At 41.3% G+C, this 22594-nt stretch overlaps 1 protein-coding gene across 9 annotated transcripts in view; it reads left to right on the top strand.

The window, feature by feature from the left end:
• Nucleotides 1-22594, top strand: part of PPP1R12B (protein phosphatase 1 regulatory subunit 12B) — a 203576-nt gene that overhangs the window by 152442 nt on the left and 28540 nt on the right. The window contains exon 1 of one of the 9 annotated variants that reach the window (XM_055319051.1): nucleotides 8375-9157. The exons of the other annotated variants lie outside the window; for them this stretch is intronic. Within the exon in view, the coding sequence (XP_055175026.1) occupies nucleotides 9056-9157 (102 nt within the window). The 5' untranslated portion in view covers nucleotides 8375-9055. Of the gene's footprint in view, nucleotides 1-8374; nucleotides 9158-22594 lie in introns of those variants that run through there. 9 annotated transcript variants of the gene reach the window in all.

Raw genomic sequence — 22594 nt, forward strand, 5'->3', positions numbered from 1 at the left:
CCCAGAGGGAGTATTGCCCCCACTCCCACGCTTCGCCTTGAAAAAAGACCTCTACTCAGGGATCCCTGGGTGGCGCAGCGGTTTGGCGCCTGCCTTTGGCCCAGGGCGCGATCCTGGAGACCCGGGATCGAATCCCATGTCGGGCTTCCGGTGCATGGAGCCTGCTTCTCCCTCTGCCTGTGTCTCTGCCAATCTCTCTCTCTGTGTGACTATCATAAGTAAATAAAAATTAAAAAAAAAAAGATTAAAAAAAAAAAAAGACCTCTACTCAGAGGTCAGACCTCTACCCAGAACCTTCTGGGTTGCCCCCTAGTTCTAACTTTACTTACTGCTGTTTCTAGCTGATGTGGCCTGTTAAAGAAAGTGTGACTGGAGGAAAAACTGCCTAAGTCACTCACATAAAATACTCTGCCTTTCTAAGCTGTTTAAATTTAATTGCAAAACACTAAACCTATAAACTAATTCTGGGACAGGTGTCTTAAAGGGCCTATAATAATCCCTTACCCTTAAGTGAGTTTCTGAGATTTAAAGTTCTGTAACACTAGGACATTATTTAAGTCCTATGAGAGCAAGATGGGAAACACTCTGGAGACTAATAAGAATTGGCGAACTCCATGCTAGGCAACTTGAAGGTCTTATCTTACTTTGCCTCTGTGTTACTGCCTTGTATCTCAAAATGGCACGGTCTCCTCCCCCGGCCCCCACCTTCAGCAACCCACCCGAGTATACACAAGCCTTTTAATGGATGTGTTTTGTTGGTCTGATTTTTAGCTTTTATTGCTTTTTCATAAAGAACACATGTCAAAAGCCCTTTATTAAATGGAAAGAATTGCATGGCTTCCTTCTGCTCTTTGTTTCCTTATATTGGACTCTTTACTCTGGAATGATTCACTTCAAAGGAGAAGTTGAGGATAATAGAGTGATTTTGTGGTAAAATCCCTAATGTCTACCTCACTCAGGAGCATCTCTGCAGGAGAAATCATTAAACACGAGTCAACACCATTGATCTTTCCCATCCCGAAAGAAGGGGGAAGATTTTCATATCACATAAATTAAAAATGAGGATTAAGATGGGAAAATGGAAGGACAAAGGAGTTAAGTGACAAAGAACTTCCTGTTCTCTTGAGAACTTCTCGTATATCCCCTTTCCCCCAAATAATGCTTGTGGCCCTTCTAGAGGCCCAGTAATAAAAACAACAGTATAAATACATGGAATAGTAAATGCAGCTCTTTTTCACTCTGACTTTTCTTCTGACTTGGCTGCGTCCTATTGATGGTCTCCTTTAAAAACGGCTTATTTATTTAGTATGAAATTAGAAATTACATAAGAACATATGGAAGAGTAGGGCTTGATTGGGTTTCTTTAGGGTTTTTTTATGCTTATAATTTTTTTTTAAGATTTATTTATTTGAGAGAGAGTGCAAGATTGAGGGAGCAGCAGAGGGAGAAGGAAAGGGAGAAAGAGAGAGAGAAGCAGACTCCCTGTCCAGTGCGGAGTCTGATGCGGGGCTTGACCTCACAACCCTGACATCATGACCTGAGCCGAGACCAAGAGTAGGTCGTTCAACCAGCTGAGCCACCCAGGCATCCCTACAATAATAATAATAATAATAATAATAATAATTCTTCTTCTTCTTCTTCTTCTTCTTCTTCTTCTTCTTCTTTTTTTTTTATGAACTATAACTGGCATACAGTGTTAGGTTAGTTTCAGGTGTACAGCATAGTGATTTGACAGTTCTCTGCATTATGCTGTGCTCGCCACAGTGAGTACAGTCACCATCTGTCACGGTGCAGTTATTACAGTGTTATTGGCTATACTCCCTATGCTATGCTTTTCATCTCTGGGACTTGTTTATTTTGTAGCTGGAAGTTTGCACCTCTTAATCCCCTTCACCTGTTTTGCTGACCCACCACCCACCCCTCTTCTGGAAACCACCATTTTGTTCTCTGTATTTATGGATCTGTTTCTCTTTTGTTCATTCGTTTTGTTTTTTAGCTTCTACACATAAGTGAAATCATACAGTATTTGTCTTTCTCTGTCCGTCTTTTCACTTAGCCTAATACCCTCTAGGTCCATCTTTGTTACCATGAATGACAATAGTTCGTTCTTTTTTAAGGCTAATATTTCATTATGTTTACATGTACCACATCTTCTGTATCCACTCATCTATTGATGGACCTTTAGGTCACCTCCATGTCTTGGCTATTGTACATAATGTTGCAATGAACATAATGATGCATATATCCTTTCAACCTAGTGTTTTCATTTCTTTGGGTAAGTACCCAGCAGTTTTGTTACTAGATCGTATGGTATTTTTCAAGTTTTTGAGGAACCTCTATACTGTTTTCCATAGTGGCTGTACCAATTACATTCCTACCAGTAGTGCATTAAGGTTCCCTTTTCTTCACATTCTCACCAACATTTGTTATTTCTTGTCTTTTTAAAAAAAAAAAAAAGTTTATTTATTTGACAGAGAAAGCAAGCACAAGCAGTGAGGGGCAGAGGCAGAGGGAGCAGCAGGCTCCCCGCTGAGCAGACACCCTGCCCTGGGGCAGGGGGTCATGACCTGAGCCAAAGACAGATGCTCAACCACTGAGCCACCCAGAGCCCCTCTTTCTTATAGCCATTCTGACTGATAGGAGGTGATATCTTATTGTGGTGCTAATTGTTAATTTTAGCAATATGAAGCCCTCACTTTGCAATTCTGTAAATCTTGAGATTTCTTATAATCTCTTTGAAGACAATAATCATGTCTATGTATCAAAGAACTTTGTATCATCCTAAGAGTACCTTGCATGAAATAAGTACTTAATAGTGTTAGGTGGATTGATAGAAGAGAAGTATCAGCTGATTAAAAATAAAAATATTTTCTTTGGCCCTTATATTCATAAATGGGGCTGAAAATGATTGCTCTGTTTCAAAAGTTCCAAAAGGAGAAACAGGGATCTTAAACTATATATAATTTTTAATTGTTAATATTTGACTCATTACCTTCTTCCCTAAATTTAAGCTAAAATACTGTATATTGTGGCTACCCAGAAGTTTATAAACTACCAAAAAAATTGATTTACAGGAAGCAACATAAGAATTTTTGAAAGATTAGGTAATGTCTGCCAATTTAACAATGTCCTTTAGGCTTTGAAGACCTTGTGGTTTGGAAGCCATGCTTACCTTCCAAGAGGAACTTTCCTACCCTTTTGCTATAGCTGATGAAATGGGTGATGGGAAAGGATTCCTTTGGCACTATGCCAAAAATAGAATTTTAGAGATTACAGTTCTAAATGATTGAGTTGCGGGTTTGAGGCCCCATCAGAAAAGTCTAGGTCTGAGATTTCTGGCTACAGTCATACAACATTTATTTATTGACTTAAACATCTCATAGTTTAGGCTCAATTCTGACATTCACAAGTGCTAATGGGGAGAGGGTCTTTTCTGATCCCCTTAGCCAGAAGCACTTCAGAACTTAATTCTGTTGTTCTATTTCCTTTTTTGCCACAAAGGAACTTGAAAGTTATAGATAGGGACCATTTGAGATTGTGAAACCACTCTGAGATCATTTTAATTTTAAAAGTAACTAATTCCAAGAGATTAGATTTTGTATGACTTTATAGAATGATAAAGCCTCTGTGGGTTTTACAATCTAATAGAATTATGAGGTTTACTTTTAGCAGTTGTTCATAATTAATACACCATTTTGCAGGTATATCCACCCCCTTCCTATGTACAAACACTTATATTTATATACTCTGCCCTCAGGAATTTAAAAAAATGAGTTTGGCTCTGAACCAAAGAGCAGATTATGTTCTTTCTAGCTAGCTATTGTTTCACCTGTCTGTCCTTATATACTCTTAATCTTTGCCCTATTTCAAATATTTACCAGATGAACTTTTAAAAAAATATTTTTTAATCTATCCTGGATAAATATCAGGACCCCTTCTGTAGGCTACCAGTCTCTGTTGAATAGCAAATACAGCAAGCAGAGTATCTAAAATGTTTTTTTTTCTGTAAACTTAATAATAATACCATGTTTGATACCCAAAATTCAAATATATGTTCCAACTATAGTCTCCCTCTTCATGTGGCAATGAACACTGTTGGTCTTGAATTATCAGTTTACTGGAGAAAGTGGGGGGGGACTATGTTCTTTAACTAGGAAAAGAAAAAGAGTTGGAATTCCAAACATACCTTTTTGAGATGATAGTCGGGTATACTGGTTCCTCTAGTCAAAGCCCTTCAGTGGCATTCAAGGAGTCTCCATTCATCCCTTAGATGACACAAAGGATTTTCAGGGTGCATTGGGGTAGCCTGAGTGTTCATATGGTGAAATTCTGATAGTCTGGACCTAGAGATAATTCTGGGAGTTGTATCAGCCATAATAAAATCCTTCTCTCTGGTGTTTGGCCACCAAATCCCACCAAAAAAGAAAAGTTTGCTTAAGAGGTAGTGACTTTTTGTAGCCTTATCAGATTTTACTGATCAAACAGTATAATATTGGGTCAGATTTAGTTCAAAGCACATGTTTTTTGCCAGTTTGATAACTCAGGGATGAGATAACTATCCTCCTATCATGTCAGAGTAGAAACTACTCTTTCTCTTCTCACCAGTGAAGGACTTATACAGGCTCTTTCTTCTTGGCTTTCAAACTTTTTTGACTGTGACCCACATAAGAAATGCTTTTTACACTATGACCCAGGGTACATATAGATATATTCTGTCTAACAGAAACAGCAGTTCCATGAAAACACACCCTTACTCTGTGTCTAATGTACTCTGATTTTGCTATTCTATTTTTCTCTTTATTGATGTGGTTGTGAACCACCAAATTGATTCATGACCATCTAAGGAATCTTAGTTCATTGTGACTTTAGCCCAAGTGACTACTTACTGCCATTAACAACCCCAATTCTTTGGTGAACAAAGAATCATAATTAAATCTGTAATGAGAGACTGTCTTTCAAAGGTTCTCTGGAGTAACCTCTGAAGTTACCTCATTTGCCTGCATTTCCCACCTTCATAATATAAACGAACTGGGTAGCTTTTTAACTTTTTATTTTTAAACAATTCAAATTTACAGAAATATTTTGAGAATATGTACAGGAGTGCTTGGCTGGCTCAGTTTGTTAAGCATCTGACTTCAGCTCAGGTCATGATCTTGGGGTCCTGGGATGGAGCCCTGTGTGAGGCTCCCCGCTCAGTGAGGAGTCTGCTTGTCCTTCTTTCCTTCCCCCGACTCGTGCTTTCTTTCCCCACCCTTTCTCTTTCTCTCTCCTTCCCTCCCTCTCAAATAAATAAAATCTTAAAAGAAAAAAAAAAAAAAGAATGGTACAAAGACCCCTTGTATAACCTTCACCAAGAGACCACATTCAAATTTCACCAGTTGTCTCAGTAATGTTCTTCGTAGCAGAGGGCTCCAATACAGGATCACACATTAGACCTGATTCTCAGGCAGCCCCAGTGGCTCAGCGGTTTAGCACCTGCCTTCAGCCCAGGGTGTGATCCTGGAGTCCGGGGATCGAGTCCCACATCAGGCTCCCTGCATGGAGCCTGCTCCTCCCTCTGCCTCTCTCTCTGTCTCTCAAGAATAAATAAATAAAATCTTTAAAAGAAAAAAAAAAAAAAAGACCTGATTCTCATATCTCCCTAGTTGGTCTTTCCTTGCCTTTCATGACCTTGGTATTTTTTAAGGTGACAGGCCTGTCATGTATGTCCCTCAGCTTGGGCCCAGTGTTTCCTCATAAATAGACACATTTTATGCATTTTTAATACAATGTCACAGAAGCAATCCTTTGCTGTTCTCATTTTGTCCTAACAATTTGTCCCTACTGGTAGTGTTGAGCTTTGATCACTTGATTAAGATAGTGTGTGCTAGGTTTCTCCATAGTAAAGCCCACTTTTCTTCCCTCGTGATTAATAAATATTTTATGAGGCAATACTTTGAGATTATGTAAAATCCAGTTCCTCATCCTATTTTTATCTATTAGCTTTGGAATCCACTAATGTTCCTTTCTTGGATTGATTTTACATTGATGTTTGCCAAATGGTGATATTTCTAATTTCATTACTCCTTCTACATTTATTAGTAGGCATCCTGTTGTAAGGAAGAACTTTGTCTCATTTCTTTTTTCATTCATTTATTTGTATTAGTGTGTGCTCGTAGGTTCCTATGTTGTTCAATGGGTTATAACTTTGCACTATCATTATTTATTTTGATGCTCAGAGTGTTTCAGGTTTGGCTTTTTTAAGCAAGTCTCCATGTCCTTTTGCCATGTTTCCATTATTAAAGTGCTTCCTTACTTTCTGACACGAGAGACCCAGGCCCATTTTCTTATCCCTGCCCCAACTCTGGAATTAGTCATTTCTCCAGGGAATCCTGTTCCTTTTAACAGAGAGTGGAGCGTAGAAACTGTGATTTGAGCGCTAGGTGCACGGAATGCTGCTGGAGTGTTGCTCTTCCCACGTTTCTCAGTGCAGAGAGCTAGGAAATACATAGATAGGTGCATTTAGTAGGACACACATGCACGCACACATCGTTACATCTTTAGTTATTTAGGTCTGTATATATTGAAAATATATACCTTCGATACCTTCACTCCTGCACATCACAAGGTTTTATTCTAAGTTTCTCTTTTTTCTTGTTTATACCTACCTTCTCCAGCATTAAGAAACCTAGCTCCCATTGGCCTCAATATGATCATTTATTTGCTCAACCCCCCTGTATAAAGCCAGTCGTCTAAGTAGAGCAGGTTACTGTCTCTCGGTATTGAGAGAATCAGATGAGATAACATACGTTAAAACACTTTAAAAGAGTTTACCACTGCCTAGGAGTAGATATAACAAAGAAGTGAAGAGACAGGATGATAGTTGGGAGTAATAGGCTTTTACATTTCCTCTTCAGTTGCCAATGAGTAATGAAATCACTGTGTAAACTGTACAGAAACAGATCAGGGAACTGACCACATTTCATCTTGCCCTGCTTTGAGGAATAGTGTGACCTGGTGACTTGCATTCTGGATAGTGAAAAAGTATCCCTCCTAATCCCTCCCTAGACAATCTGTGCTTGCTATGGGAATGTTACTATTTAGGTTCACATCAATATTTCTTTTCTAAGTGAAGAGATCTATAGAGAAAAACTCATTCTTACTAGATGAGATTAACTATATAAGTAGGATCTAAAACACAAGATTCATAGATCTGAATTCCCAAAATAATTGGCCTTTCAGACACAGTCTAGTTCTGGCTTGTGGTGGAATTGAGCAGTCTTCTTCAGTTTTTTAGATTGAGAATGAATTAAGACCTCTTTTATAAACCCTTGTCCACCTGTATTCCTCAGACCAACCCCCAAGTAGCTGATCACTTCCCTTCATTTAATTTTACAAAATTGGTCATAAGAATAAAGAAGGTGTCAAGATAATTAGAGGGAAAAAGAGTGGCATGCTGGGAAGAATTGAAGGAAAAAGTATAAATTTCATGTAGGAAAAGGAAGGGCAGGATAAAGTTTCCAAGAGCCCAGAGGGAAGTGAGTTGTTACTTTGGGGCTAAACCTATTGGCTTAGAAAGCATTTGGCCTAAAAATGTTGGATAAGGTAGTGATGACAACAGAGTGCAAAAGATTAAATTTGAGATGTTTCAAGGCCAAATCCAAAAACCTTCAACACCAAGCAAATAAATTCCTTTCTTTTTAACTCTTAATTGTCCCTGTGGGTAACTCAGCCCTGCATTCTCACATTTCCGCTTCTGTCTCTGCTTTTTCTCTTCATTTCTGACTCTTTCCCTCCCCTCACCTATACCCTCTTTCCACCTTGTTCTTCCCTGATTACAGCATTTTAGAAAATGCTGGTAAGCTGTGTACTCAGAGATTCAGCCACTGAAGTCTCTGATGTACAGAGAGCTTCCTTTGCAGTGGGCCAAAGTTTCCATTTGCTGGGCTTCCTTGTGGTGTGGCAGGAATGCCATGTCATCAAAGTGAAACATAAAGGGCCCAAAGGTGCGTTGACTCATGTGTCTGTCAGGGCTTTGTTACTTGAGAGATCCAGAAGTTGAAAAGTCCCCCTTCTCCCATCTCGCCAGCTGTTTGGAGAAGTCAGCCGGTGAAGCCGCTGCTTACTCTGACTAACGCGGTGGATACCAGAAGGTTTGGTGGGCTTTGCCCCTGAGCCTGTCCCCAAAGAGCCTCCCTTTATTCCTAGAAGCTGGCAGGCTTTCTTTTCCTCCTGCAAGTGGCAACCCGAATTCTGAGTTGAAAGCGAATCTTTGCCCTTGGCTCTTCTCCAGCATTCCTCGCTGAGCGAATAGGGATTTGGAATGTCAGAAAATAGAAGAGGGGAGGGGAAAAGATGTGTGTATGACTGTGAGTGTTTATATGTAAAAGCAGCTTCGTCTGGGAGGACTTAGGGAAACTTGACTTCCTCAGATGGCTTCCTTCTCATAAACTCTGGGTTCCTTGTTTGTATTTTTGTTTTGTTTTGTTTTTTTTGTTTTTAAGTCGTTTAACCTGAATTTATCACGGCAGTTCTAAACCCCTTCCAGCCCAGTGGAGTCAAGCTAAGGAAAGAGCATGATTTCCAGAGCATTTCTGTTTCTTCCCTCTGGATAAAGTGACGGTAGTTCGTCCCAGGCTCGTCTCCGGCAGGATCCAAGGTCATCTTTCCTCTGGGATTTAATCTGGTGTCATCGGGAAACTAGACTCAGGTTTTACTGGGGAGCAAGTCTCAATAAGAAGTGTCCTTTGGGAGAATCAAGGACTCGATCTAGGCATACAAGGTGTGGCTCAGCACAATACCCTCCGTCGTAAGCTACCAGTCCCGAGCACTTGTGGTTGAAGCTGGACTGCAAATATTGATGGAACACGCCTCTCAGACTCTATTTAACTGTGGACTGGCTCAGAGCACAAGACTATAATTTACAGGGTGGCTTTTATCCTTTATTTAGTTCTATCCAAAGTCTTCTTGCATCAACTCAAAAGGAGAGATTCCGTGGGGGTAACCTGCAGGGGCAGTTTCCCAGCTTTGCGTGAAGAATCCAGTGGTTGAGTGTCTGCCTACATCCTGAGGAACCATGTCCTCTTTATATACCCGAAGTAAAGAATTCACTCGGAATAGGAAATCTCAGTCTGATTCTCCCCCAGCATCTCCTTCCCCGACTGCCAAGACACTCCGAGTAAGCAGCGTTTTATTTACATATGTTCATAGTCGTGTTAAAGGTGGAGAATGTGTCTGTAACTTGGGGAGTTAGGTTTAGAGCGAAGGCATTTCAGAGCATGTGGGAATCTGTAGAGGAAAAAAGAAGATTTGCAAGTAAAGATCCCGTTAGCTTCTCTGCGGGAGGTTATAGTTCATGATACTTACTGTAGTCTTAAGTAAAAGCAGATTTAAATATGTTAGACTTACAATTTCTGTCTTTTAGCTTTTAACCGTAGTTGTAAGCTGCCTGGGAGTAAGATTTTAGAGCCCTTGTCACTCTTACAGGCGTTTCTTAATTTCTGTGGTTATTTTTAGTTGCTCCCTTTCTTGTTTTTTTGTGGGTCAAAACTATGTTTCTAGAGAAAAAGCTCCCACATGGCCACAAAACAGTGTACATTAAACTTCAGTTATGTGCAAGCTCCTCGTGAACGTTCGTGTAGGCGTGTGTGTGAGAGCGAGTCTACCCTTGCCCGTGTTGTGTGCCCGCTGAGCCATAGAGAGAAAGGAAAACGAGCGAGGAGTTACGGACACTCGGAGTCTTTCTTCCTCCTCGGTCTAGAAATTTCATGCTTACGAAGTCAAAGGAAGAACCCCTAGCTGTTGACAACCAGCTGTGTGGAGGTGTTGGTAGTGCCCTAGGCAGATCCACTTGAGTTTTTTTCTCGAGTGTGTGTTGTGGAAGTGATTCGCATCTGACTTAGTGTCCTCCTCTGATGGGAACTGAAAATGCAAGGACTGCTACCAGTAGCAGGTGATGGGAAGCCCCGATGGGCATATTAGGTAGTAGGCAAGGTAGCAGCTCCTTCTTAGGGAACAGGATTGTGCTCTGCTATCTGCACAGAACAACAAGTACGATGGCCGTAGCCTCCTTATTTGGGGAGCTGTGGGGGGAAACCTGCAAGAAACCTGAATTGACTACTGCATTTCTTTTGAGTTATCTTCTGTTTGTTTTCAGCGTCTTTCTCATGGGATAGATTACCAGACAGTGGTATTTGCTGTGTAACATGTTGGTCTGGAGCATCAGCTAGGGAAGTTTACCAGAATTCCAAAAAGATTTGGTTATAAAGCTCCTTCATTCATGAGTTCTTTCTGTGACAGGACTGAGAAGCCCGAGTGTCTGTGTCACCATTGTTGAGTTCTGGGAGTTTCACAGGCTGTGTCTTCCCTTTCTAAGAAGCCATCGAGTGAGGGGCGCCTGGCTGGCTCAGTCGGCCCAAGCCCGAGCTTGGTTTGGCTCAGGTCATGATCTCAGGATCATGGGATCGAGCCCTGCATCGGGCTGCAGACTGAGCATGGAGCCTGCTTGGGGTTCTCTCTCCTCCCTGTGTCCCGCCCCGTTCACACCCACGCTCCTTCCCTCCCGCTCTAAATTAATTAGATAAATAAATAAATAAATAAAAATAAAAGGAACTGTAAACATAGTTATTAACAAAAAAAAAAAAAAAAAAAAGAACAAGCAGCAGCAGCAGCCACAGACTGCTTCCCCCTCAGCAGCCCTTGGGTACTTTTTGGTGGCTACCATTGAGGTCCACGAAATGGAGCACTTTTACTTAGTAGTGTTTGTTTTTCTGTTCCCTCTCATCACACTCAGCGGCCCCTTTGGTGTAAAGAGCCCCTTGTTAACATTTGTTCACTGCTGTGGCACAGTTCCTGGAGCGATGCGTGACACCTCGTGAGCACCCAACAGAATCTGTTTAGTGGCACACACCCCTTTTCCTTTTTCTCTTTGAACCCATTTCTTCTTGATGGTTAAGTGCTCCTTTCTTCTTGTCTCGGTCCCAACAGCTGCCACCACCCTTTCCACCCTCATTCCACCATCCCCCCCATCCCTGACTTTTTAGACAGAGGTCACAGCGGGAGAGAACTTGAAAATTTGGTTTATGGGAAACCAGCACGTGGACGGCCTTAATAAGAGACTGCTTCCCAGTTCCAGCGGTCAGTGGCTGTGGAGTCCCGCAATAGCGCCCGTTTACCGTAACCAGCTTCCAGGGCCACGTGGCCGTAGGCTCTACCATAGAGAACGTGGATTTCCGTTTATCATTCACGGTCCATTATGTCGCCTGTGTCTGTACGTCTGAGAGGGCGAGAGATACGCCAGACCAATTTGGAGGCTGTTGGTACTAAAACGAAGACTCCTCTCCTAGGCTTCCCCTGTGGCCTGCTTGCTCTCACGTCCCAACTAACTAGGGGGCTGCTTCCCAACTGGTTTAAGGCTGCGACGTCCCTCCCCCCGTGTGTGGCGCTCTTTAACGGCTAGCGTGGCCGTGGCCATGCTCATAGGCCTCGGATGCCCGGTTACCTGCCTGGCTGCTGCTTCACTTTCCTACCTCGTTTAATCCCCAGCCACCCTGAAGGGTGCGTGTTGCTGTCACCATTTTACATACGAGGAAACGGAAATACACGGAAGAGAAGTGGCTTACCCACCCCCTCAGCGAGTAAGCAGCAGAGCCTGGCCTCTCTGGCCTCAAAACCCGTACTTGTCCATAACGCTGGTTTCATGCCAAATACACTGGAAAGTCAAGGACATTCTAGAATCAAAGAGGACAGTCAAAAGCTTGGGTAGCTGTGGGAATCCAAAATTTAGGCATAATGAGGACCCAGAAAACTACAATTATGGAAAAAGGAAAGCAGTGTCTGCAGACCAAGGGAGGGAATTGGCAAGCTCTACGGAATCTCCCACGCCTGATCCTAGAACCCGGTCAGAGCATAGGGAACCGTGGGTCCCCCAGAGCCTGAGCCCTTGTGGCTACAGGTCTTCATATCTCTCTCAGAGGCAGAGAAATACTTGAGTAAGGATGCTGGGCAGTGTCTGTGCAGCTCAGAGTTAAGGTCAGAACCTCTCTCTCTCCCCATGCAAACTTGACCAAGTGCACATTCACTTTTCTGTTAGAAATTGCACAAAGAGGTGTAGCCTCTGAAGCCAACATTCTTCAAAACAAATGATTGAGATTTTGAGCCAGCGTATAAATATTTGTGATTTTTTTTAACTGTTGTTAAAGAGGCTAAATATTAGGTGTTTCCATATAAGGAAAATGCTTTCACAGGGAATTTTTAAATGATAGCCATTCACACGGGGGGGATATTTAGAACACCTTGCCCTTAGCCAGATGTTCAAGAAGCGGCATGTGCAAACTATAAACTGCAACTCAAACACATATGATTTTTAACTTGAGAAAACCAATAGCAGGATGATTTCTCAGTACTAGAGAACAAACTTATCTTACCATACCTTTACTTTTCAACTCTCAACAGCTTCTGGTACTTTTAATATTATGTAATTCAGTGTTTCTGTACTCGATAAACTAGGACCATTTTAGTAATATAAAAATGTAATGCTTGCCTAGAGATTGTGCAACTAGTATCCTCCCTAATGAAAAAATCACTTACATGCGGAAGATAGCATGTGTCTTACCAGCCAAGATTCTACTTTCTCTAGTTTGTATTTCAAAAACAATATATTTCCATTCTCTGAACACAAAATTACACTGTTAAACATAGTCTTTAAAAAAACACCCCTCGGGATCCCTGGGTGGCGCAGCGGTTTAGCGCCTGCCTTTGGCCCAGGGCTAAATCCTGGAGACCCGGGATCGAATCCCACGTCGGGCTCCCGGTGCATGGAGCCTGCTTCTCCCTCTGCCTGTGTCTCTGCCTCTCTCTCTCTCTCTCTCTCTCTGTGTGTGTGTGTGTGTGTGACTATCATAAATAAATAAAAATTAAAAAATAATAATAAAAAAAAATAAAAAAACACCCCTCTCTTGGGCAGCCCTGGTGGCTCAGCAGTTTAGTGCCGCCTTCAGCCCAGAGTATGATCCTGGAGACCCGGGATCAAGTCCCACGTCGGGTTCCCTGCATGGAGCCTGCTTCTCCCTCTGCCTGGGTCTCTGCCTCTCTCTCTCTCTGTCTCTCTCTCTCTCTCTCTCTCTCTCTGTCTCTCCTGAATAAATAAATAAATCTTAAAAAAAAAAAAAAAGACACCCCTCTCTTTCCATAAGGAAAATATCCACCATCCATTCTTTTAGTGTCTCCACCCCCCATCCCCCACTAGAATTACTATTCTAAGTGATATGCTCCTAATATTCCTGTTTTGGTTGACCCTGAATAGTGAAATTTTTTTTTTTTTTAACGAGTCTTTTGGCTTTCACACTAGGTTCACACTAGTTCAGTATCTCTTTGTCTGTAAAATTTGGGAAGCTCCCTGAGTAAAAGATCTACTCATCTCTGATTTTGTACCCAGGGAAAGCAGAACAACTTCCAGATTCATTCAGATTTTTTTTTAAGATTTTATTTATTTAAAAAAAAAAGATTTTATTTATTTGAGATAGAGCACAAGTGGGGAAGAGGGAGAAGCAGACTCCCCACTGAGCTCAGAGCCTGCCTCAGGGCTCCACACAGGCTTGGATGAGGGACTCAGTCCCAGGACCCTGAGATCACAACCTGGGCGAAGGTCAGACAGCTAACCGACTAAGCCACCCGGGTGCCCCAATTCACTCATATTTCTAATGGGAACCACACCAGCTATCCATGTATAAGAATTTGAAGGCTTAGCCGCTGTTCTCACACTCTGAAGCAACTACATGAGGTGCAGGGTTCACACAATTAGTAGAACAACTTCCTTTTGATGTATTTTTCCAACATTGAAAAAGTAAGAATTCTGAACTACAAATACATTACACACCTCTAGCTCTTGCTTTTTAATCACCGTTTATATGATCGGGTCTCAAGTATATAAATTCTGTTAATTTAGAAATTAGTCAATTTAGATGGTTTAGCAGTTCTAAATCGTCTTGAAAACAAGAGCAAGGTAATCATTGGTCAATGCTCTCAAATTATTATTGGTAATTTAGTAAAATATTTTTCAATACAAATAACAAAATACAAAAGAATGTCCACATTGTAGGGCTTTAGCTGATATTACATTGAATAGTCTTGAAGTAAGTAGGTCATCAGCCGAACCCTGGGAATCTTTTAACTAGACAGATTTTTATTGAATTGGTTGGTATTTATGATAATAGGATTGAGCCTGCATCTATAAAACAAGATCAGTAGCATTTTCCCCTTTTAATCTGGATTGCTACTCCTTCCGGATTTATATCTCAACTGAAAATACGGAGATTTTTCACAAGGTTTCTCTCCCCAGCAATTAACATAAATAAAGGGAACAATTAACCAACTTGTTTTGTTTTATAACCAGCTCTACAAACTAATGAGAGAGCATTTGATAAGCAAGCGAGTGATGAAGGATTTCTGCTTTCACGAGACCTTGTCTGTGTGGCCACTCGGGTTAGGAGGCTCCCCTCTGCCTCAGCATTTCAGACTGTCAGTATTGACGGTCGTTCTTTGCATGTCCTTTCTGCTCTCCTGTGGCAAACAGCAGTTTAATCTTACCCTTTTTATGTGTCATACTGCATCTGGGCACTACCAATCTGGAATTCATTTTTCGCTTTGCTTTATAATCCATTGTCATGAAATGAGAAACGGTTGTCTGGGTGAATAAGGCTAATTAACGGTGCAATCTGTTAACCATTTTGTTTCTAATTAAAACCACTAATGTGGGATCCCTGGGTGGCGCAGCGGTTTAGCGCCTGCCTTCGGCCCAGGGCATGATCCTGGAGACCCCGGAATCGAATCCCACGTCGGGCTCCCAGTGCATGGAGCCTGCTTCTCCCTCTGCCTATGTCTCTGCCTCTCTCCCTCTCTCTCTGTGACTATCATAAATAAATAAAAATTTAAAAAAAATTTCAATAGCACTGGGTCCTAATTAGTTTAAAAAAAAAAACACTAATGTATCTTTTCTTTTTTTTTTTATTTCATTCAAGAAAAGTCAATAGCAGTAATTCTATGACCCAATGAATCTTCTTTTTTTTTTTCCAATGAATCTTCTAAGCAATTGTAGTAGAACCTGTAGAAACAAACACAGTTCCCCGTTTGGAATCTTAGCTATATAGTGGACTAGTTAACCCATGTTCTACAAAAAACTGGATGAAATGACATCTGAAGTTATGGTTTTTCGACCAAAAAACACTGGGAGTTTTGAAGGCATCAGTTCCTTTCTGGGAGTTTCCAGGTGACAACACAGATGCAAGCCCAGTCCTACCTTTGGCCCTCCAATTTTCTGGTTCCATGATAAATGTTTATCAAGACCACCTCTATTTTGAATCTTCCCACCATTAACATTTCATGAGCATCTGCTGTGCTGTACACTGGAATTCAAAAATGACAGATACAGCCCTTGCCTTCAAGGAATTGACAGTCTAACTGGAGAGAGAAAAATGAAAATCGAGTGATCAGAACTGCTTATTCAAGAGCTATTTCTGGCATCTATGGAGGCTGGATTGTAGAGGCAGGGTCTGAAGGTTGAGCCTGTTGCCCTGAACACCATACTCCAGGTGAGAAGTGATAAGGGCCTGAACAGGGACATTCCCCAGGCAGTAGGGAGAAGCACTCAGCTACTTGGAAGGTAGGACTGACAGACGGGAACCGATGGGATGGAGGTGAGGATGAGCCTGTGAGAGGGCAGAGTGAGGGCCGACTCCCAGGTCTCGGGGTCGAGGTGACTCAGCAGAAGATGGCATGTGCGGGAGGGAACGGGACATGAAGTGGGGAAATGATTACACTTTTGAGAAGTCGAGTTAGAGGTTTGGAGCGTTCAGATAGTGATATCCAGGAATGATTTGGTCTAAAGCTCAGGAGAAGATTATGGGTCGAAAACATTGATATTTATGATTAAGCCACGGAAGTGGTGAGCTTGTCTGAGGAGCAGATGAAGCATAAGGAGGGAGCTGAGAATAAAACTTGGGGGCGGAGCAGGTGGTAACATCTAGCAGGTGCCCCGGCTTCTCCCCGTGGTTTTCCGGCCCGGGCACCGCTGGAATCCCAAGCAGGAAAGCAGGCGTGTATATTGTTTATTTGTTTGGAGGTACTGTAGTCAACTATGATACAGTGATGAGCTTTAGTTCCCAAAGAATCCAGAAATTTAGGAGGTCAGTTTAGGGTCAGTTAAGAGTTTACGGTTCTAGTTTTATTTTCTGTACATAATCAGCTGTGCAACCTGAGGTGGTTTTTCAAATTTAAAAAAGTTCCCAATTTGTTCAGTATTTTTTACTTCTCTTTTTTGATCATAATATTTGTGTGAACAGACGACAATTATTGTCAGAAGACCCAAGGGAAGCAACTAGAGTTGGCTTTCATCTGCCTTTTACTCTTTTTCAGCCCCTTTTTTCTGTTCTAAACCTGTTTATTTTATGTAGTGAGTGGCAGTTATCCATCCGCAACAGAGGGGTTAGTTCTCATCACAGCCAGTCTGCTTAGGTTACACAGTGCAGGGAGTTTTACCAATGCGACGATTAGGTAAAGATACTCAAATTATGTCTGGACTTTAACCTTTATGGCTCATTATGAAAACAATATTTTCATATAGGAGTTTTTTTTTCCATATAGGAGTTTTTATACTTTTGTGTTTATTAACTTCATACAGTTGGTTATTTGGGAGAGAGTATAACTATCCAGACAGTAAATAATGACCTTAAATGTCTGTAGGTTAGAAAGGGTAAGTAGGAATTGGCCTGGATTATCAAAATCTACAAATAATCAAAACCGTTTACCTGAGTGCCAAGGAATTTGTTTGAGCTTATTACCCTTGCAGCCAACAAGCATTGGCAGTGCCAAAGGACCAAAGAGCAATGGGAGAGAGGATGGAAAAACAGAGAAAACTGTAGTTAATATCGTTGCTAATACTCATCAAACATTCACTATATGCCAGTTGCAGTCCCAAGCACTTAACATCTGTTGTCTCATTTAGCGTTTTTGATAACATCATACACTGGGCACCATTTCCCCTACTTTACTGATGAGGACACTGAGGCAGAGAGAAGTTAAATAATTATTTAAGGTCATGGAACAAGTAAATGCTGGAGAACTTAACCAGTGAGCTGTGTGGCCAATCCACTGAAACTGCTGTGTCTCCATTAAACAACTCCTAAATTATCCCTGACCACTTAACCTATTTTGAAAAGAGAGATTGTGATCATTAAACTGTATTTAAAGGAAGAAAAACCTTATAGAATAATTCAGGAAGAGACAAATATAAATTAGTAAAAAGTCAGAATTTTGCATCATCTCAAAATAGTTTTATTATTTGTAAGTATCTGTGGTAAAATGGTTGCTAAGGAGCAAAGATCTGCAATCTCCTTAAAGGTTGTAATCTAGAATTTTTAGTGTATTAATTGTATATAAGTAGTTACTCTAAAGCCATTTATAAGTGCTCAAAAATAGATCCTTTAAGCAAGGTCATTTCCCTTATTTTTTTATACTATTAATTTGCTTTATAAAGTCATTTTTTAAAACAGATGGTACAAAGGGTCTCCAAATGGCTCAGTTGGTTAAGCATCTAACTCTTGATTTCGGCTCAGGTCATGATCTCAGGGTTGTGAGGTTGAGCTCCATATTGGGCCTGGATACTGCTTAGTATTCTCTCCTTCTCCCTCTGCCCCTTGCCCCATAAAAAAATAAATAAAGATACAAAGGTATGCTTGAATTCAGGACTTCCCAAATTATAACAAGTTCTGAATCCAAAGAGCCTTAATTACTGAAGCTTTTCTTATCCAAGGGACTCTTCTCCTGCCAAAAAAATCAAGCAAATTGCAGTTACATTCCCCCTCCCGAATTTCTTCATTGTAAAGTATCTGTTTTGGGAGCAAAATTTAGCTCCCTAAATCCAAAGATTTATGCATCTAAGGTGTATATGGGGGGTATAAAATGGTTTTAGTGGAAAAAAAATTTTTTAAGCTTCAGTTATCTTTTACAGCTTCCACTAGCAGCACTCTGGGATAACTGTGGCCCTAACAAAGTCCCAGCTTGTGCCAGACTTCCTACCAATCACTCATGATAGTGTCTTTCTTCATGACCACCTAGCTTCAAACTCCAGACCATAAACCCATTGGGCCTGTTCTTTCCATGAAATGTTGCTGAAAATCTCTAGTCAGAATTGGTCTCTCTCTCTCTTCTGGCTACTTTTTTATTTGTCGTATGTAGCAGAAAGTCTAGTGTTTGATCACTTTCTTGCCTCCTCCTCTGGTTGTTTTATGGACGTGCTTTTCGCTCTTCCTCAAAGAAGAGCTCTTTGGTATCAGAGGCCCATGTCTTAGATTCTGCACGTATCTATTCTATTCCTCCAAGTATCATTCACAGAGCTGGGCACACAGACACACTTAAAATATATACAAAGAATGAACACTGCTGCCTGTTTAGATCTGATCTCTCTGTTCCTACCCCATTTGGCCACCTGGAAAGGAGGTCAAAGGCCACACACTAGAAAATCCTATTTCTGAAATGTAGGCCAACCATAGGTCTTCCCAGGGCAATTGAGATAGCTGTCTATTGCAGTTTGCTAGTGCATCCATAGCTCTAAAATATGCCAGTTAATATTTTAGCTTCTGTGGGTACAGAAAGAGAAAGGGTTAAGAGCAGAGGAAGCCCCTGATTTTGTGTAGGACCTACTGAGAAGTAAAAAGGTTTACCTTATGTTATTTAGGTTCCCAAGTAATTATTTCCTCTTGAAATATGAGGTCTGGAGAGCTTCACTAACCCCTTTGCAAAGGTTTTGATTCATGCCTCTTCCAAATTTGAAATAACTGCCGCCCAAGCAGGCTGCTATACAGTGACACCATTTAAAGAATATCCTTCTCTTCCCAGGCTTAATGGCTGAAAAAGTTGTTAGTGGTGGTCAGCAATGGTGCCTGTTGAAGAGCCTTAACAGAGGAGTGGGATGAAACTTCTAAATGTAGGACTTCTTTTTTTTCTTTTTTTTTTTTTTTAAATGTAGGACTTCTTGAATGCAGTACCTAATAGTATTTGGGGTGGATGATCAGGCTGCTCTTCTCCCGTGTGCACTAAGCCTTGCTGTTTTGAAGCCTCTGAATGTATTTTATGGGCTACCGTTGTTTCAGGTGGCTGGCACAGCAGTGAGGACCTAAAACTCTGAGTTGTGTGGACAGTAAAAATATGTGTTAAATGTGAAAAATGTGACCCACGTGCGAGAGTCACAAGTTTTAGATCTACTCATTCTCCTCGGTCATTTTCGTCATGTATAGTATGCAGCGTGTGAAAGGCTAGAAAGAGAGTGTGCCTGAGCCTGCAGATACATTCATGGATAATAATGGCTTACAAATTCTCTTAAATATAAAATGGCTTGCCCTGGATATTTTAGGGAGACCTAAGTATATGCATATATTTCCTTCTATGATAAATGTGATTTGTGAGTTCCAAAAAAAACGGAGAAATTCTTCAGTAGCTAGGAATATCCACAAAGAAAAAGCACAGGCATGCATAGAAAATAAGAACCGGGAAATTCCAATATTGAGGTAGCATCATCTATAGATACAACAAAAGATAACTACTTCTATAATTTAATAAATAATGATTTATCTTTTCAAATGTAGTGAGACGTCTAGAATAATGTGACGGGGCATTACATCATCTCAGTTCTACATGCGATATTACATTGACTGGATAGTCACAACCGGGCAACAATAGTTTTCAGAAATATTTATGATCCAGGTGCGCCTGGGTGGCTCAGTCGTCAGGCGTCTACCTTCAGCTCAGGTCATGGTCCTGGAATGCCCAGATCGAGCCCCAGGTCGAGTCGGGCTCCCTGCTCAGCGGGGATTCTGCTCCTCTCCTCACTTGTGCATTGTCTCTCGCTCACTTGATCGATCTCTCTCTCTCTCTCTCTCTCTCTCAAATAAATAAATACTTGTGATATAAACTGAATGTTAAGGACTGTATTTGACTTTCTTGTTTGTTTTTGTTCCACCTGTGTTAAGTAATTAGGAAAGACAAAGAGTATAATATGATAAAGCTATATGCAATTTAATACTTTTTTTTTTGCAATTTAATACTTTTTAAAAGCTAAATTGTGCTTCGAAGCACACTCACCTACATGTGCAGCTGCTTGCATGGATGTACATGTTTCCCCAGTGCAAGACTGTGCCCTCAGCATTATTCTAGTTCTGAATGCATATAATCACCTAATTGCAGCTGTTTGGCCATATACTATTGATGTTTCTTACCTTGAGGAAGCTATAAACTAGACTATGTTTTTCTTTTAAAGGGGGAGTCTAAAATGGTTGGGGAGGGGCAGCCCCAGTGGCTCAGCGGTTTAGCACCACCTTCAGCTTGGGGTGTGATCCTGGAGACCCGAGATCGAGTCCCACATCAGGCTCCCTGCATGGAGCCTGCTTCTCCCTCTGCCTGTGTCTCTGCCTCTCTCTCTGTGTCTCTCATGAATAAATAAATAAAATATTTAAAAATAAATAAATAAAAAATCAATCAAATGGTTGGGGAGTCTTTTATGGTTGGAGTCTAAAATGGCTTCCCAAAGAATCTGGCCTAATCTCCAGAGCCCAGAAATATGATGAGATGGCTCTCCTCTGATTATGTTATATGACACAATTCCCCTTAGGACGGGGAGATTTTCTTGGGTGGCCCTGATCTAATGACATGACCCCTTCAAGAAGCAAAGAGCTTTCTTGGCTGATGACAGGGGAAGCCAGGGAAATTTGAAGTGTGAAAGGACTCAGGATGCTGTTATTGGCTTGAAGATGTTAGGGGCCACATGGGAAGGAAGGCGGGCGTCTGTAGGAGCAGGGAGCTGCCCCCAGCTGACAGCCAGCAAGGAAATGGAGAGCCAAGACCTGCAGCCACGAGTAACTTGGTTCTGCCAACACCCTGAATGATCTTCCCCCGGAGCCTCCAGATAGGAATCCCGCCAGCAGACACCTTGCTCTCTGCCCAGTGAGAACCTGAACAGGGAACCCATAGAGCTATACTTGACTTCTGGCCTGCAAAAACTGTGAGATAATAAATGGATGTTTTGAGCTACTACATTTTATTATAATTTGACAGCAACAATGGAAAACTAATGTAATTGAATTTTTGTATGATATTTAGATGTGGAGGAAAAAACCCAATACAGGTTTCATCATCACTATCCTCTACTGTCACACCTTGGTGTAAATCTTGAACGTTTTTTGTTCCACCCTCATGTATATTTCCAAACTGTGCAGGATCCCCAAGGAGATTACTGGAACGATACAGACTCAGATCTCTTTCAAAGCTAGAAACTGGTAGACTCTCCTTTCAAGTTTCTCAAGAACCATCTGTTTGAGTTGTAAAGGGAATTCTTCCCTTAACGGTAGAAAGCTAGGAGACCTCTGCCTCTCTTAGACATTTGTAGGAAACTAGAATGATTCTTAAACTCAAGAAGTTAAAAATGAATGAATGAATGAATAAATAAAATAAACAAACAAACTCAGAAGTTATAGAATTATATCACCTGTCAGCTCCAAAAATGAGTAGATTTGCAGTCGCCCTACGCATCCACAAGGCCCCTAGTCCTTGCAGCTACACTCCCATCATTGACTTGTTCGTCATCAGGCATTCATGTGAGGACACTGAAGGGAAAGGCTGGTTCTCTGTAGGCCGTCCCAGAATAGTTCAGATTGTTGCCCCTGGCTCAACTAGTGCACGAGAACATGATATAAAATGTTCTTTCTGCTTCGTCCCTTTCAGGGAAAATGTAAATAGGAGATTTTTTCCCATCGCTGTGGGGTCAAGCCCTAACTCCAAAGGAACATAAGTTAAACCCTTTTCAGTCTTGGCAGTTGACATGTGACTTGGTCTCATTCCTTTCCCTTGGGCCCAGCTTTCCAGAGCCACAATTTTATTTTAAACTTGGTCAAAGGAGTTTGGTTTTAATTATGTGCCTTCCTGAACTCCTGATAACTTTCAAGTTAAAAGCTTTTGTGGGGATTTTTCTAAGCCAGTCTCTGGTGTTTTAAGAGCCCTACACATTTCACAAATCAAAACCGGCCTGGTTCCTGTCCCTTTGCCGGGTTGCCATCTGAATTAATGGCGATCTTCACTCTGTTCTTTTATTAGAAACAGGTCCCAACCAATGAGATTATTATGGGAGAATTTCAAGAGGCATGAAAGGAGAGAGCCTGCTACTTGGTTTGGGGGCTTTTTTTTTTTTTTTTTTTTAACTATGGCCGCCTTCTAACTAATTCTTTTTATCTCTGTTTTCTGTATTCATACTGGTTTCTGAACAGCTTTTTGTCTCTTCCACTCCAGGTTCTCACTCACCATATCTAGTGCCCCCAGCTGGGCCATAAAAGCGGTGAAAATAATTCCTTCCATGAAGAGTTTTTATCTAGTATCAGACACACCAAACAGTCTCACTTCAATGGCCATCATTCCTCTTCAGTAGAAGGTGGAGGAGCAGCACTCTAACTAAAACACTCAGAGAAGTTCCTTCTACGACTTCCAGACCAGAGCGTGTGACATCATACACATGTGCATTAACCTGCAAACAGGACAGACACTCATGCCTTCTCTAAAATATATGATGTCATCACGC

This window comes from Nyctereutes procyonoides, unplaced genomic scaffold, assembly GCF_905146905.1.
Source record: "Nyctereutes procyonoides isolate TBG_1078 unplaced genomic scaffold, NYPRO_anot_genome, whole genome shotgun sequence".
NCBI classification, from domain to species: domain Eukaryota; kingdom Metazoa; phylum Chordata; class Mammalia; order Carnivora; family Canidae; genus Nyctereutes; species Nyctereutes procyonoides.